We start from the raw sequence: 17,849 nt of genomic DNA, 5'->3' as shown, positions 1-17,849 counted from the left end.
TAAGCCCAATGGCCTTTCTCCAGTGACATCACTGTATTAAAAAACCCACTGTGGAGACAGACCATGTGCATTCAAATCTAGGCTTCACTGCTTAAGAGCTATGCAGCATATGGCAAATTGCTGAACTTCTGGGCCTTACTTTACCATTAAAAAGATAAATAAAAACGAAAATAAAGAATAAAATTAAAATGACTAAATTATTAAAATAATAAAATTAAAACAATAAAATGAAAATTTAAAAATAAAATAACTTTAAAAGATCCTTTGAAAAATAAGTATGTTCTGCTCATTTGGGGTGTCATAAAGACCAACGAGAGCGCCACTGTAAAACAGTTGAAAAGATCAGCACTCCGTGCCAAGCACTGTGAAGGACAGCTATTATTACTATCATGTTTACTGCCCTTCCCTTTCATTCTTGGCTTTCCAGATTCTGCTAAAGAAGGGAAAGGTATGCACCATGCCATACTTGGTGCACGAAGGGGCGCTTTGAAACTGGCAGGAGAAGCAAGGAGAGCAACCAGCACAGCCACAGGGCGCGTCCACCCTACGCTTCCTGAACGCTCAAAGGGAGCTGGGTTCCATGATCCTCTAGCTTTGTGAAGTTCACGGTTAGGGGACTGCAAGAAACGAAGCTTTGTTTAGTTTTCACATAAAGGAAGAAAATATTAATTAACGTTACCTGGCAGCCTACTGCCTCAGTCTTCCATTCCCGGGTTAAGCAGGAACAAAGGAAACCAGCTTAAGCCAGTCCTATAGGCAGTAAAAAAATATGCCCAAGAAGGAGCTAAGCCAACGTCAATTCAGCACTAAATTCCATTCCTTATTTGGAAAAGGGGAACAGGTAAAAACCAAAATGGTTGGAATGTGATGGCGGGAAGCGGTTAATCACAAACTTTTGTGTGGGAAAGTTAGATCTTCTTGCATAGGGTTGTAACCTCTTAAGTATCCAATCTATGGAAAAACAGAGGAAGGGCTTGCGTGCTAGGCTTAGGGGTATAAATTGTGTTTTTTCCTTCGTGCGCCAGCCACGTTTTCTGGTTGTGCGCTCCTTCCTGTAAGACTGAGAATAAATTCTTTTTTTCTCCACAATCAGATGAGCCTTATTTTCTTCCAGAAGAATTCTTTCTTACAGGGCCTCTCTAGACTTTTGCTTCCTCCGCCTATACTAAACTAGTAAAACTAGTCCCATATATTTCACCGGACAACTATGAAAGCTTCAAAACCAAACAGTCCCCGTAGAGGAAGTCTCAAGCACCACACCAGCTGGATACTGGCTGGAGGGGCAGGCACAGTTGGCGCCGACTTCCGGCTCTCACTGAGCAAGCGGGCCGCATGCACCTGCCAAATCTCTCCTCGAGAGGCGGCCACAAGGGATTGCGGGCCTCCCCAACGCCCTGCACCGCCCGCCCTGCACCGCCCGGCGTTCTGAATTTGCACAGCAGGCTGCCTGTCTCCTCACCGGGCTCAACTTTAAGGTTCTCCACGGACCGGCTGGGACACCTGAGGCTGCGAGGTGCCAGGCACCTGCCACCCAGCACACGCGGAGCTGAGATGCTAAAGGCGCCTGACACTGGAGGGGACTGTTTGCAACCAGCAGGCTTGCCTCTGGTGGCCCGCTTAGCTCCTTAAAAAACAGCATTCCCGCCGCAGCCCCGCACGGTTTGGAATTAGGACCCTGAAACAGGCTCCCGAGATCCCTCGGCTCTCGCACCCATCCCGGCCAGAGGCTCCGCCACGCTCTACCCCGCCACGCCCCTCCCGGGCGGAAGCAATCGTGCCCCGACCCTAGCGCATGCGCCCCTAGCGCGCCGGATTTCCTGTCCGCGATGACTGCTTCCGGCGGAGTCCTTCTGGCCAATGGAGTGGGCGCGGAGGCGGGGCAGTGCCGCCCGGGCGCGTGAGGAGAAAGCCCTGCCAAACGAGGCTGAGCGGCGTGGGCCCCCCTGTCATGGCTGTTCGTGGGGCGCCCGGGGCTTTCCGCCTCCCGCCGCTGCCCACGATTCGGGAGATTATTAAGTTGTTTAAACTACAAGCAGCGAAGCAGCTCTCCCAGAATTTCCTCCTGGACTTGAGGCTGACAGGTAGAGACGGCTTGCGGGTGCCCCCGCGGGTCTCGCCGGCTGCTGGGGCGGGGGTCTGCCCGCGCGTACCACGCGTGTTCCGTCTGCTCCTTCTGCCGTTTCGGGGGGCAGTGATACCTGCGGGGCCCGCTTCTCTCTCGGGAGACAGGGGAACGCGGGCTTTGCCCCCAGCAGCCGCCGTCGGGGGTCCGCGGGGAGAAGAGCTCCCGCGTCGCGCGCGTCGGGCTCGGCGTTTGCTGACCCCGCGACGTGCCCCCGCTGACCGCGGGGTTAGTTTCCGAGCAGTTCCCAGACGTCCCACGAGGAAAAGGACTTTTATCGAGAGCGTGTGGCTGAAGAGCGTCACTCGTGGGGTCCGAGGTTGACGTGTCGAGGCTGAGAAGTCCCCGGGGGCGCAGATGTCCAGTAACTGCATCTCGCGCGTACTCCCGTGAGCTCGCCCTGGAGTCTCGGGAGTGATCAAGGTGACGTGTCCTCGAGGACCTCAGAGCTTAGTGAGTTTACGTTCCCACTCAGGTTGTGAATTCGCTTTTCTATGGTACAGTTGACACACACTGAAATTCATCAGTTTGAGTTCACACTTGGATGAGTTTTTGACAAATGTATACACGCATTTAACCGCCACCGGTTCCTTATTGACAGTTTTCTTCCAAAAGATGAGGTTGCAAGAGTAAGGCGTATTACAAATTACAAATAACAGCCGCTGGTCACTGTTGGAGTACTTCTATTTTGATATTTCTTTCCATTTGAGAAGTCGCAAAGAACGGTAAATCTCACCCAAAAATGATCAGATGGAGCCTTTATCCTGCCACTAGAAATCTGTTGGCTTCTAAAAGGGTATTTATTTGGGGCAGAAGGTTCCAGATACAAGGCCCCTAAGAGTCCATCTCAAGGTCCCATAAGAGGTGCTTTCTCACCTGGGGTCATTTCTCACCTGTTGAAGGAAAGTGGTGGGTGCTGCCTGGGAGGGTTCAGCCTGGCTCCTCTTTAAGGCTCGTGGTCCCCGCTTCTTCCCAGCGCAGCTGGAGACTGGCTCCATTCTCAGGGCTTCTCAGCTGCTCTGGTCTCTTCAGCTGCAAACTGTCAGATCCATCTCTCTTCCCAGGGCCTCTGCTTTGTCTGTGGAGTTGTCTCTCTTCCTCTGTGTTCTTCTGTGTGTGTAGTTCCGTGTTCTTGATTGAACATCGGATTGTATAGCCCACCAAAGGGGCAGGGACTCAACCCTGCATGCCCTAGTAACTGCTCAAATCAAAGCCCTAATCTTGATTTAATAAAGTAAAAGTGAAACCTGAATTTAATACAGTCCAAGGGTTATCATACCCAAAGGAGCAGACCAGTTTACAAACATAAGTATCTCTTTTTGGAATTCATAAATAATATCGAACTGCCCCAGAGATTAAGGGACTTGTCTGAGGTGAGGCATTCCAGCAGAATAAAGCAAGACTGAAATCCAAGCTCATGATTGCAGTGCTTCTTTGATATTCATTTATACTTAAACGCACATGGAGTTTCGAGCAGCCCTTCTTTCCTACCTACTATCCTAATTCCATTTTTTAAAAATGGAGAATATTGATTTTTCGCTCCATGATTCCTGTGCTTAATATTGCTCTCTGTTCCCTCCTAGAGTCATTGGGCTGTAGTGGAGTGAGGATTAGTCTTAGAATTATACAGACCCGAGTTTGAGTGCCTTCTCTGGCCACTTTTTGGGCAATCTTGCACAAATCAAGAGACGAGAACAAGTTGAGAGAAGTTAAATTAGGATAATAGTAACAAAAACAAAAGTGGGACTCTATAGCACTCAGTGAACACTACTAAGTAGTGTTGGTAAGTTTTCAGTGGCTCAGTGTCCACTACTCTGGGATATCCATTTGCTGAGATTTTAGTATCTCACAGTCAGTGACACCAGCCAATTGTATGTTTTTCCAGAAGAGATGACTGCTTGTACTGAATTATCAGTACTCCGCTTTTGTATGATTTTATAAGGTCTGCTAACTTTAAAAAGTTGATGAATTAACATTTATTTTTTCTTTATATAAAGACACGTATTTGCAAAGCTTAAAGAAAAATACTCTATGGCTAAATTTAACATTTTCCTGAAACTGATCAAGAATCCAAATTTCTGAGAGTCTTCTCATCTAGCAGCTTCTTGCTGGATCTAGTTGGCCCCCAACTAGACACCTCTTTGTGAAGAATGGAGACTGTCAGCACTTTTTGCTTTTTGGATAGTTAAATAGCAACCTTGATGTTTTACAACTGTAGAGAAGGGGTGAATGCTTATCCTGTCAGTTCTTGGATTGATTGCTTTGGTGGAGGAACAGATAGAAAATACAGTATTAGCTAAATTCATGTTAAGGAATTCAGTCACAATTCTATTTTTGCTAAGGGACTGGTACGTTTAACAATGAACGTAGGGACATGGGTGTAGCTCAGTGGTTGAGACCTGCTTTGCATGTCTGAGGTCCTGAGTTCAATCCCACAATACTGATACCTCCAAAAAAAGAGAATGTGGTAGAATATTGACTGCATATGTTGTTTTAGGTTTATAGTTAAATAACTGAATAAATAATGTATATAAAAGATTAATATCGGGGTATGGCTGATAAGAACCTTTTGAGGTTATTTTTCTTTTTAAATTATATGGAATTTGCCAAGATATTCAAGGTAATGACAACTTTCTTTTCTGTAGATAAAATTGTAAGAAAAGCCGGAAATCTGACCAATGCTTATGTTTATGAAGTGGGTCCCGGGCCAGGGGGGATCACGAGAGCCATTCTCAATGCCAATGTTGCAAAACTTCTGGTGGTTGAAAAGGACACTCGATTTATTCCTGGATTACAGGTGAGATATTTCAAATGTCTCTTTTTTTAGCAGGCAAAAATGCAATTTATGTCTTTGGGCAGTGATTCTTAAAATTCTGGATGTCCAAGGATTATGTAGTTACTTGTCAGACAGCAGTTTCCCAGACTTCATCTGAGAGATTTGATTCTGTAATCCAGCAAGGCCTAGGAATCTGCATTTCTAGCAGACATTCTCAGGAGATGCTGACATGGGCGGCCTCTTGTCCACCACTTGAGCAAACCTGCTTTATGCACTGATGCTGGTAAACTAATTGCTTTATGTAAGGTGATTTTATTTGCAAGTAGTTTTGCATGTCATGGTCCATTCCTTCCAAAATAAATAAAAATGAATAGTGACCAATAATGACTCAGTTATTGACCTGACTTTTGAGAACTTCCTTTAGGTTGAGACTTATTGTAAAGTTTTGGCATTCTTATAAGAAAAATTTTAAAGAGAAGGGATAAAGTACCATTCTATGCATAGATTTGTGATGAGGTTTGAATGAGATGACCCATGCATCTTTAAAACACTAGGTACTATAATTATGTGGGAAATATTGAAGGAACTAGGTATGTTTCAACTGTAAAAGAAGGCTTAAGTAAGGAGAGTGATAGCGACCTTTCAAGGGTTGGTGTGGAGTGGATATGTGCGTTCTGATTTCAAAGGAAAGAACTAAAATAAGTGGGATTTGAGGGAGGCAGGTACAGATATAAGGAAGGGCTTAAATTAAAGACATTTAGGCAAACAGTGGAACAGATTATATCAGGGATTTTGTAAATGGAATTACAAGATAAGAGGCAATGTGCACTTAATGGCCCAAGAACCTTTGTTTGGTTCCTCTGTAATTCTTAAACTTTAAAAAGGGACCTAGCCTTTGGGTGAGATCAGTAGCAACTTATTGGGTAAGGATAATAGAATAATAAATCCACATTATTACTTTATTGGAAGAGAACAAATTATTTAAAATTAGTACATTCTAATTCTTATTCGAGTATGTATTAATGGCAATGTTTAATTTTTGTCACAACAGTTTGGAAAATATTTGTTTAGAAGCCTAGGATTTTTGTGTGCATGCATCTGATCTTTTAGAAACCTGGTGGGGTTTTTTCCTCATTATTTTGCTGTATCTAGTGTTTATACATTTAAAGGGTATATATTGTTTAGTTTTCTCTTATTTTGCCAGTCTTCTCTAACAGATTAGGTTTCAGACTTATATTTTAGGATTGTTACATGATACATATTCCATAATGAGGTGTGGAATTTAATATAGTGGGTTTTGCTTTCAACTACTTTCTTTTTTTAGAGGAACTCTATCTCAATTGGAGGTAGAAGTTGGAATATTGTTATTTTTGGTGAGATCATGAGCCTGTAAAGAGAAAGTAAATAATATTGCATAGTTCTCTGTAGGTTTATTCATATAGCTCTTTCTGGACATAAGTATCAGTCATCTTACTTTCTTTTTCATCCCAAAGTCGTCTTAATCCTTAAATCTCACCATCTATTACATGCAATTCTTTCTTATTAGGCAAGAAGGTGAATCAAATTCCTGTCCTCTTCATCTTAATTTCTAAGTCTCCATCGGGGTGTGTGTGTAGACAGACTATGTAAAAGAGCCCTTTGCCAGTTAGAATACAGGTCACAAGGGAGCAGAGAAGGGGTGGGGAATGGAGAGTTAATGCTTACTAGGTACAGAGTTTCTGTTTGGGTGATGGAAAAGTTTTGAAAACAGAGGGTGGTGATGGTGACAATGTAATTAACGTCACTGAATTGTATCCTTGAAAGTGGTTAAAATGGGAAATTTTAGGCTATACGTATGTTACCAGAATAAACATTTTTAAAAACACGAGCCATGAATCTATACAACACAACACAAGAGTGAATCCTAATGTAAATTGTGGACTCTAATTAATTATATAATTATATTGTTTCATTAAGTGTGACAAAGATACCATACTAATGCAAAATATTAATAATAGGGAAAACTGTGTGAATTAGGCTGTTGGATATGGGAACCCTGTACTTTCTGTATGATTTTTCTGTAAATCTACAATTGCTCTTATTAAAAATTTTTCTTTTTTTAATTTTAAAACAAAAGGGAGAGGCAGTTAGAGCAGGAAGAACAAAAAGGTATTAAAGAAAATCATGGTTCTAATTTGAAAAAAACAAAATCATTGGTGGTTTTAAACAATGGAATGTAAAAAAAGAAAGCAAGGAAAGGGGCAAGAAAGCATGAATCACTGGGTTAAATAACACTATTTTGTAATAATGAATATTAGGGGAAATCATAAAAATGGAAAATAAAATAAAAGATCCCCTGCCACCCTTCTCTTCTCAACTGCTCTCTCCCAAGTGCTGTACTCCTATTTCCTTCCTTGTTTTGTCTCATAAGATTTGTCATCATTTGACTTATTATACATACATTTTTCTTTTATTTGTTGTCAGTTTTGCCCCTTTGAAATGTCAGTGCCATGAGGATAGAGATTTCTATCTCTCGTCCACTGCTGAATCTCTACAACAAATAACAGTTCCTGTCATATAGCAAAGGTGTTCCTTAAGTAGTAGTTGAATGAACATATTCTGAGTCTCATCTTTACAATGTCTCATATGGAAAATAAAAACGTTGCCTATCTAGTATATTAGCTAACTAAGTATGTCCCTAATAGTGGAAGTGAATAGTTATATGCTGTTTATTATTGAAAATCTTGTGCTTTTTTCCTATGAAGATTAATTTCAAGATAAATTACTCTGGTACATACATATATTTGTTATCTCATCAGCGTGAATGGAAGAAGCAAAATTAATTCTTAGTCTCTTATATGCAGGAAAGCAATTTGCCTTAAAAATATGTTGGATACTAAAATATCAAATTGTCTGCTTTTTACTATAAAGAATGTTTCAATATGTAAAACCACTTTGTTTTAGAGGTCTAAATTACTCATAAAACTGAAGAAAGGCAGGAGAGTGATCTATTTTAAGGATTCCATTCTAATGATTTCTATGCTAATAGAATTGCTTTTTAAAAGAAATTGTAATAAATAATAAAATATCTTGCGGAAAGTATGTCTTCTGTAGCTTAATTCAATTCTTACAGTATTGTCATGGGCCACTTTATTGAAAAGAATGAGTGGTGATGATAACATATAAAGATAAGAAAATGTCTGTAATATGTGAGAGCACTGTAGTTTAGTATTATGGTAAAGAACATGGACTTGCATGTCAGACTGCCCACCAAGGTTAGACTTCAGACCCTACCAATTGTTAGTTGTATGAGCTGGAGCAGGTAACTGTACATCTGTGTTCCTGATTTTGCTTATCGTTTTATTATGAAGATTAAATGAGCACCTGGCACTTGGTAAGCACTCATTAAATCTTAGTTATAAATAATCAGTTAAATAATTGTTTCCATACCAGGGGCACCTCTGGTAATTAAGTATTGATCAAGAGACTTGTAATCTGGAAAGCAGTGTAGGAACAAAGTAATGCTATTCCTTTAGAGCACTAGACAGTCCCAGTGCTATGGAGACAGGGGGCTTTCTCTAGCCATCTAGCTCACATTAGACTCTGGGTTTCTTTCAAAGTTTGAGCAATCTCCAGTGATTGTGCATTTCTAGATTTTTTGTAATTTGTTTTTGTTTTTTTGTTTTTTTTTTTTAATGGCCAGGTTGACTCTGTGCCTTTGAGGGGAGCAAGATTTCTTGACACCTTAGGAAGCTTGATGCCTTGATAGGTTCTTGCCCTTATTTTTGAATTGGGAACAACTTCATAAGTGATTGTTCTCCTTCAGATGAAGAGTTTGGATTCTTTTGTGTTTTTTAAGGTTTCATATTATTAATAGCAAGAAAAATAGCTAATGTTTACGGAGGGCTAATCACACTAAGTTCTTGTTTCTACATTGGTATTGAGGTATAATTGATGTTCATAAGCCACAGATGTTGAAAGTGTGTAACTTCCTGAAATCATTACCACAATCAAGATAATGAAACCCAAGACCATTGGAATTCATTGAAATTCCTCCTGGCCCTTTGTAATCCATCTCTCTCTCCTCACCTCCTCTCTCTTCAGATAACCATTGATCTGCTTTCTGTCATTATAGAGCATTTTCTATTTTAAAAAAATTTATAAAGAAATACCGTATGTATTCTTTTTTTAAATTATGTTCTCTTTTTTTACCTAGTTATTTTTTGAGAATCTTTTATGTTGAGGCATTTATCAATGGTTTGAACCTTTTTATTGCTAAATGGTATTCCATTAAATAGATAAATCAACTTTGAAATGGACATTTGCTACTGGGCTTTTGGGTTGTTTGCAGTTTTGGGCTTTTACATATAAAGCTATTATAAACATTCATGTGCAAGTCTTTGAGTATATACCTTGGTATTAGTCAGCCAAAGAGGTGCTGATGCAAAATGCCAGAAATGAGTTGGTTTTTATAAAGGATATTTATCTGAGGCAGGAGCTTACAGATACCAGGCCATAAAACATAAGTTACTTCCCTCACCAAAGTCTATTTTTACGTGTTGGCGCAAGATGGCTGCTGAGGTCTGTGAGGGTTCGGGCTTTCTGTGTTCTTTTGGGCTTAGCTCCTCTGTTTACTCCACAAGATCAGCTGTAGACTATGAGGCTGTCTAGGCTTTGCCTCTCTCCACAAGGTCAGCTGTAGACTATCACACGAACAGCTCTGTCTCTTTCCCAGGGGCTCCAGCTTCAGTATCTAACTCCAATATCAAAACTCCAACATTGAAAGCCCTCAGCTCTGTTCTTCACCATGCCTTTTATCTGTGAGTCCCCACCCACCAAGGGATGGGAACTCAACGCCCTAATCATAACTTAGTCATGCCGAGGTACAGATCAGATATCAAACATAATCCAGTATTTCTTTTTGGAATTCATCAATTATATCAAACTGCTACAACCTTCATTTCTTTTGGGTAAAAACTGAGGAGTGGAATCTTAGGATCCTAGGATACATGTTTAACTTTTTATGAAACTACCAAACTGATAAGGTTCCTTTACCATTTTACATTTCTGTCAATGGTACATGGGAGTTCCAATTGCTCCATTTGCTTGAACATACTTGGCATACTTCATTTTAGCCATTCTAGTGGGTAGTTATTGGTATCTTTTTGTGGTTTGCATTTGCCTAATGACTAATGATGTTTAACATATTTTCCTATGCTTGTTTGTCATTTATTTTCATTGGGGAATTGTTCAAATATTTTGACCTAACTTTTTAAACTTTATTGTAATATAAAATATAACCAAAAATTTTCCATTTTAACCACTTTAAAGTATAAAATTCAGTAGTATTAAGTGTAGTCACAGTATTGTATTATTGTACTATCACCAATATCCAACCTTTTCATCACCTCAAACCAAATCTTTGTACCCATTAAGCAATCATTCTCTCTTTCCCTCCCCCTACCCGCAGCGGGCCTTCATAACCAATAATCTATCATCTCTCTCTAAGAAATTTGCTATTTCTAAGTATTTCACAGAAGCAAAAATACAAGATTTTTGTGTGTCTTATTTCACTCAACATGATGTCTTCAGTGTTCACCCTTGTTGTAGCATGTATCAAAACTTCATTCCTTTTTATGACTAAATATTCCATTGTATGTATATACCATCTTGTGTATATCAGTTCAGCTGTTGATAGAGATTTGAGTTGCTTCCACCTTTTGACTATGTGCATAACGCTACTGTGAACATTGGTGTGCAAATATTTGTTCAGGCCCTGTTTTCAATTATTTTGGCAAATAACCTAGAAGTAATTGCTGAGTCTTACGTAGTTCTATGTTTAACGTTTTGAGGAACTGCGGTAGCTTTACAGTTTTCAATACCACCACAAATATTCAAGGGTACCAACTTCCCATATCCTTGTCAACTTGTTTTTCACTTTTTAACTTACAGCCATCCTAGTGGGTGTGTAGTGATACCTCATTATGGGTGGTTTTTGGTTTGCATTTGGCTAATGATGTTGAATATCTTTTCATGTGCTTATTGTCCCTTAATTTATCTTCTTTGGAGAAATGTCTGTTCCAGTTCTCTATACATTTGTTTTTCCTGTCTGCACGTGCCTTCACCAGGGTACCCCGGGAACCAAACCTGGGACCACCCATATGGTAAAGGAGCCCAGTCACTTGAGCCACATCTGTTTGCTTCTATCCGTGTTTTAAATTAGGTTGTCTTTTTGTTGTTGAGTTGTTAGGAGTTCCTTATTTATTTTGGGTACTAAACCCTTATCAGATATATGATTTCCAAATATTTTCTCCCATTCTTTGGATTATCTTTTTACTTTGTTAATAATGTTCTTTGATGTACAAGTTTTTAATTTTGATGAAGTCCAATTTATCTTTTCTTTTTTTCTTTTGTTGCTTGTGCTTTTGACATCATATTTATATAAGAATCCATAGCCTCCCTAATACATAGTCCTGAAGCTATTCTCATATTTTTTTCTAATAATTTTATAGTTTTAACTCTTATATTTAGATCATTTATCCACTGAGTTAATTTTTGTGTGATGGGAGATTAGGGTCCACTTTCATTCTTTTGCAGTTTTCCCAGTGCCATTTGTTGAAGAGACTTTTTTCCCCTTTGAGTGGACCTGGTACCCTTACCAAAAATTGTCCTTAAAGATTCATACATTTATTTCTGACCTCAAGTCTATTCCATTGGTCTGTTTGTCTTTATGCCAGTTACATCTTGTTTTAATTACTGTAGCATTGTAGTAAGTTTTGAAATTGGAAGGTGAAAGTCCCTCAAATTTGTTCTTTTTCAGGATGATTTTTGCTATTTGGGATCCCTTGCCATCCAATGGAAATTGGATTGGTTTTTCCATTTCTGCAAAAAAAAGTTGCTGGAATTTTTATCAGGATTGTGTTGAATCTGTAAATCACTTTGGGTAGTATTGCCATCTTAATATTAAATCTTCCAATCCATGAACACAGAATATCTTTTCATTTATTTAGGCTTTCTTTAATTCCCTTCAGGGATGTTTTATACTTTTCAGTATACAAGTCTTTTACATTCATGATTAAATTTATTCCTAGGTAGTTTATTCTTTTAGAGAGTATTGTAATTCAGATTGTTGACTTGATATCCTTTTTGGAGTATCTGTTACTGGTATGTGGAAACATCACTGATTTTTGAATGTTGATGTTATACCCTACTACTTTGATAAATTCATTTATTAGCTATAGTAGCTTAGGTGTAGATTCAGTGGAATTTTTCTCTTTATAGAATCATATCATCTATGAACAAATAGTTTTATTTCTTCCTTTCTGATTTGGATTCCTTTTATTTCTTTTTCTTACTTGATTGCTCTGGCTAGATCTACTAGTAGAATGTTGAATGACATTGGTGAAAGCTCTTCCTGGTCTTCAGGGGAAAGCTTTTGGTATTTTACCGTTGCATATGACTTTGGCTGTGGGTTTTTCATATATGCTCTTTAACATGTTAAGGAAGTTCTCTTCTATTCTTAGTTTTCTCAGTGTTTTTATCAAGAAAGAGTGCTGGATTTTGTCAAATGACTTTTCTGCATCAGTTGAGATGAGCATGTATTTTTAGCTCCTTTGTTCTATTAATGTGGTGTATTACGTTGATTTTCTTATGTTGAACCATCCTTGCATTGCTCAGATAAATCCCATTTGGACATGGTGTATCCTTTAATTTGCTCTTGGACAGTAGACTGGTATTTAGTTGAGAATTTTATTATCTATTTCATAAGGGACATTGGTCTGTAATTTTCTTATGTTCTTTTTTTCTGACTTTAGTGTTAGATTAATGCTGGCCTTATAGAATGAGTTAGGAAGCATCCCCTACTCTGATTTTTTGGAGAGTTTGAGAAGGGTTGGTGTTAATTTTTCCTTGAATGTCTGTTAAAATTTACCGGTGAAGTCATGTGGTCCTGGGCTTTTCTTTGTTAGGAGGTTTTTGCTTACTCATTCAACCTCTTTACTTGTTACAGATCTACTGAGATTTTCCTTTTCTTTTTGAGTCAGTTTGGGTAATTTGTAGTTTTTTTTAGGATGCGTCCATTTCATCTAGGTGATTTAATTTGTTGACATACAGTTGTTCATAGTATCCTTTATAATACTTTTTATTTTTGTAAGGTTGGTAGTAATATCCCTGTTTCCATTTCTGATTTTAGGTGTCTCTTTCTTTTTATCTTTTTAAGTCCAGCTAAAGGTTTGTCAATTTCATTGAACTTTTCCAAGAAGCAACTTTTGGTTTCATTAATTCTGTTATTTTTCTTCTCTCTATTTCATTTATTGCCACTCCAGTCTCTATTATTTCTTTCCTTCTACTCACTCTGGGTTTAGTTTGCTTCCCTTTTTAATTCCTCCCTGCATGTAAGGTTAGGTTATGATTTGAGATCTTCTTTTTAATGTAATTGTTTATGGTCATAAATTCCCTCTTAGCATTGCCTTTACTACCCATAAGTTTTTGTGTGTTGTTTTTGTTTTCATTCATCTCTAAGATAGTTTCTTTTTTCCCTCTGATTTCTTTTGACCCATTGGTTGTTTAAAAGTGTATTGTTACTTTTCCACTTTTGAATTTCCCAGTTTTCCTTCTCATTGATTTCTAGCTCCATTTCTTCTTATTGGAGAAGACAGTTTATATGGTTTCAGTCTTTCTTGATTCATTGACATTTGTTTTGTGACCTAGCCTATGGTCTATCCTAGATAGTTATCCAAGTGCACTAGAGAAGAATGTGTGTTCTGCTGTTGTTGGTTGATGCATTCTATGTATGTCTTCAGGTGTAATTGTTTATATTGTTGTTTGGTCCTCTATTTCCATATTGGTTTTTTTGTCTATATGTTCTATCCATTATTGAAAGTGATATTTTGAAGTCTCCAAGTAGTATTGTAGAAGAGTGTCTGGTCTATTTGTCCCTTCAGTTTTATCAGTGTTACGTCATACAATTTTGGGTTCTCTGATTAGTTGCATAATGTTTATAATTGTTATATCTTCTTGTTGAATTGATCTTTTTATTGAAATATAGCATCCTTCTTTTCTCTTGTAACAGTTTTTGTGTTGTAAGTCTATTTTATCTGCTGTTTTTAAATACCCCAGCTCTCTTTTCTTACTATTTGCATGGCCTATTTTTTTTCTTCCTGTTCACTTTCAGCTTATTTGTGTCTTTGAATTTAAGGTGAGCCTCTTGTAAACAGCAAATAGTTCGGTCACACTTTTTTAAAAAATTATTTCTGCCAATGTCTGCATTTTTATTGGAAAGTTTTGCCTGTTTATATGTGAATAACTACTGATAATCCAGGACTTCTGGTATTTGGTTTTCGTGTTATTATATTACTCATTTATTTTATTGCTGCCTACTTTTTTGTCTGGTTGATCTTTCTTAGTGAACCATTTAGAATCCCTTCTCATTTCTCTATGTGAGTATATATTTTTAATTCTTTGTGCTCACCATGTGGCTTAAATTTAACATCCTAAATCTTTAACAATTTTTTAAATTTTATAACAGTTCAACAGCATACAGAAACTTATAAATATGTTCTCATGCCCCTGTTCCTCTCCCTTCTTTTATGTTCTTGTTACAAATGACGTCGCTATATGTTGTGTGCCCAATATGATAGATTTATAATTACTTTTCATGCATTTGTAGTTTGGATAATATAAACATTAAAAAATGGAATTACAATTCAAATATACAATAGAACTATCGTTTGTATTTACCCATATAATTACCTTTACCGGTAGTCTTTTTTTTTTCGTGCACACACTTTGAGTGTCTGCCTATTGTCCTTACCTTTCAACCTGAAGAATTGCCTTTAGTGTTTCTTGTAGTTAGGTCTAATAGTTATGAACAATTTTTGTTTATGTGGTAATGTCTTACTCTCTCCCTCAATTTTGAGGGACAGTTTTGCTGGATGTACAGTTCTTCCCACCAGCCGCCCTCCCACCTCTCCCCCGAGATGGCTCCTTTGTCTGCTCATTGTGTCTGCTCGTTTTCTTTAGTAGGCACTGGAGACTGAACCTGGGACCTCTCATGGAGGAGGCAGGAGCCCAACTGCTTGAGCCACGTCCACTCCCCTGCAATTCTTGACTGACGTTGTTTTCCTTCAGCACTTTAAGTATGTCATCCCATTGCCTTCTCACCTCCGTTGTTTCTGATGAGAAATCAATTCTTAATCTTCTTGAGGCTTCTTTGTACATGAAGTATTGTCATGTTGCTTCTCTCTTACAGCTTTCAGGATTCTCTCTCTCTCTGACATTTTACAGCTTGGTTAAAATGTGTCTCAGTGTGTTTCTCTTTGAGTTTATTTTGCTTGGAATTTGTTGAGCTTCATGTGTTTATTCATGCCTTTCATTAAATTCGGGGAGTTTTCAGCCATTATTTCTTCAAATCTTCTTTTTGCCCATTTTGCTCTTTCTTCTCCTTCTTTGACTCCCATAATGTATATGTTGCTATGCTTGATGGGTTCTCAACAGTGCTCTCAAACTGCTCTTTTCTTCGTTCTTTTTCTTTTGTGTTCCTCAGACTGGATCATTTCAATTGGCATATCTACAAGTTCAGTGATTCTTCCTTCTGGTAGTTCCAGTCTTCTGTTGAGGTCCTCTAGTGAATTTATTTGTTTCAGTAACTATACTTTCAGCTTTAGTGTTTCTATTTTTGAGTTCTCATTTGTTCATATGTCTTTTTCCTGGTTTCCTTTAGTTCTTTTTCTTTTTTACCCTTTAGCTCTTTGAGCATATTTAATGCTGTTTTTATAAAAGTCTTCATCTGATATATCCAGTGTCTGGTCTTGCTCATTAATTGTTCTGTTGCTATATTTTTGTCAAGAGCCAAAAGGATCTGAACTGAGCTGCCACCTGTTGAAGGTAGTTGATTAAAACATCAAGCCAAAGTGGTAATAATGGTAAATATTTAATCATTTACTGTGATGGTATAAGCAAGAAGTTCACCCAGAAAAATTGTGTCAGCTCACTGCTGTTCTCTTTTCCCCATGGAATGGTGCCACTGGGAGAGAGTTACATGAGCAGTACTGATGTGGGGGTGGGGGTATGACTCACTTCCAAGGGAACCCCACAAAAGGCAGCTACAGTTTTATGCAGCTGGGGCTGAGAGTGGAAAAGTACTGAGTCAGTGTAGTGAAAGCCTCCTCAAGATCCCCCCTTCCACACCCAAAAAGGAGGATTCACCTGAGGTGCCTAGGGAAGGTCTTGGGTTAAGAATGCAAAAAATGGGTAAGAATATCACCAGCTAGCGGCACCTAAGTCCTTGGCTGCAACTCCCTTCAGAGGCTGCCATGCAGTGGCTGGGCACCTAGTCTGTGTACACATAAGATTTACTCTGCTGCATCTGAAACCTAGTACCAGAGACCCATGTAAGAGTATGGGCCGGTGTGGCACCAAGCCAGGGAGGGCTGGAGAAAGGCCCAGCAAAGGTACCACAAGGTTTTCCTACCACTTAAAGATTGCTTTTTTCCTGATTCAGTCTTCACTCAGTTATTGCATTCCTTTAGCAGTGTTTTTTGTTGTTATTGTTTTGTTTAGTTTTTTAAAAAATATATTTTATTTTTAAAGATACATACATCACACAAAATGTTACACTAAAAAAAAATAGGAGATTCCTATATGTCCCACCCCCCACTTTTCCCACATCAGAGCTTTGAGGAAGTTGGTTTTGCTGGTTTCTGCTGGTTTTTTCAGTGTTGCTATGAGGAGATGTAACCCTGGAGCTTCTCACTCCGCCATAGTGCTGATGTCGTTCCATGTTTCATCTTTTTTTTTTTTTCATCTTTTTATTTAAGGCAGGGGGATATATCCAGTCCTTTTTATGTGATCTTGGCTAGAATTAGAATCTCGAGGATTTTTCTTAGCCATTAAGTTCTGTACTTATTTCATGGAACTTTGAAGAAAAAAAGCAAGTCATTGGCGATTGTTAGTTTTGCCTTTGGGTACCTGTTTTATTACAAGTAAGCATAATCATTATTTGTACTTCATAAGCATCATGGAAATTTCACAGGACTGAGAATCAGATCCACTGGTGTGTAAATCTCAGACATGCCATTGACCAGCTTTGTGACTTAGCTGTCTAGTCTGCAACATTGGAATAATAGTTATCTGTTGTGGTTATTGCAAGGCTAGAGCCTGATGTATCATATTGTCAGTAGCCAACAGATGGTAGCTGTTAAAATTATTCCACTTCCCCATAGCTTGTAAAGGGACTGTAAAGTGATTTAGCCATCCTGGTAGAAGGAACTGTTCTTAATTGAAGATAATGAAATGTTTACATTCTTTCTTCTGTAACAAATATTTTTAAAAAGGAAGATTACCTAACTTTCTGTTGTTACATGACTATTTACTTTATATATGTAATTTACTTGATATATTCAGTTAATCAAAACATAAACAAAAGTCAACAAATATGCAAAAGGTGGCTTCCAGCCCAAGTGGTTTCCTAGTCTACTGCAAATTATAAGTACAGAGATCAATGCTTGAAGTAGACCCACTGACAAGAGTGGGGAGTAACAGTTATTACAGTGGCAGAAAGGCTATGAAAAGCTAATATAAATACTGGTCAGAAGCACGGTAGTAAGAGATGAAGCACACCTTGTAACAATAAAGACCATTACTCTACGGGCTGCAGTGACCCTAGTCATCAAGCAAAGGGGAAAATTAGGTTTGGTGTTCTTGGCGTAAAGTAGAAAATTGTGCAATATAGTTGAAAAAGACCTTCACCTATAAGTTTCTTATAAGGTGTGATGACACTTATAGAAGTAAGCATTGGATGAATAGAAAATTTGCTAAATCCAACATCTAGTTCTTTGATGAGGCTGGGTAAATGATTTTCTACTGTATATACTGTGATCCTGTTTAATAAGCAAGCAAGCTGATTTTTTAAAAAGTCATGCTTTAATTGTCTCGATCAAAAGATCTCTTGCAACGTTTCCTTAAATTCCTTTT

At 38.4% G+C, this 17,849-nt stretch overlaps 1 protein-coding gene across 1 annotated transcript in view; it reads left to right on the top strand.

Annotated features, from left to right (window-relative positions):
- The first annotated feature begins 1,861 nt into the window (after positions 1-1,861).
- The window catches only part of TFB1M (transcription factor B1, mitochondrial), a 77,303-nt gene continuing 61,315 nt past the window's right edge, over positions 1,862-17,849 (top strand). The window contains exons 1-2 of the mRNA XM_004452651.4: positions 1,862-2,081; positions 4,768-4,919. Of these exons, the coding sequence (XP_004452708.1) occupies positions 1,949-2,081; positions 4,768-4,919 (285 nt within the window). The 5' untranslated portion in view covers positions 1,862-1,948. The remainder of the gene's footprint in view (positions 2,082-4,767; positions 4,920-17,849) is intronic.

The sequence above is a fragment of the Dasypus novemcinctus genome, chromosome 28 (assembly GCF_030445035.2).
Source record: "Dasypus novemcinctus isolate mDasNov1 chromosome 28, mDasNov1.1.hap2, whole genome shotgun sequence".
In the NCBI taxonomy this organism is placed as follows: domain Eukaryota; kingdom Metazoa; phylum Chordata; class Mammalia; order Cingulata; family Dasypodidae; genus Dasypus; species Dasypus novemcinctus.
The sequence above is the reverse complement of the archived record's forward strand: the minus strand, read 5'-3'. Positions and strand labels throughout refer to the sequence as shown.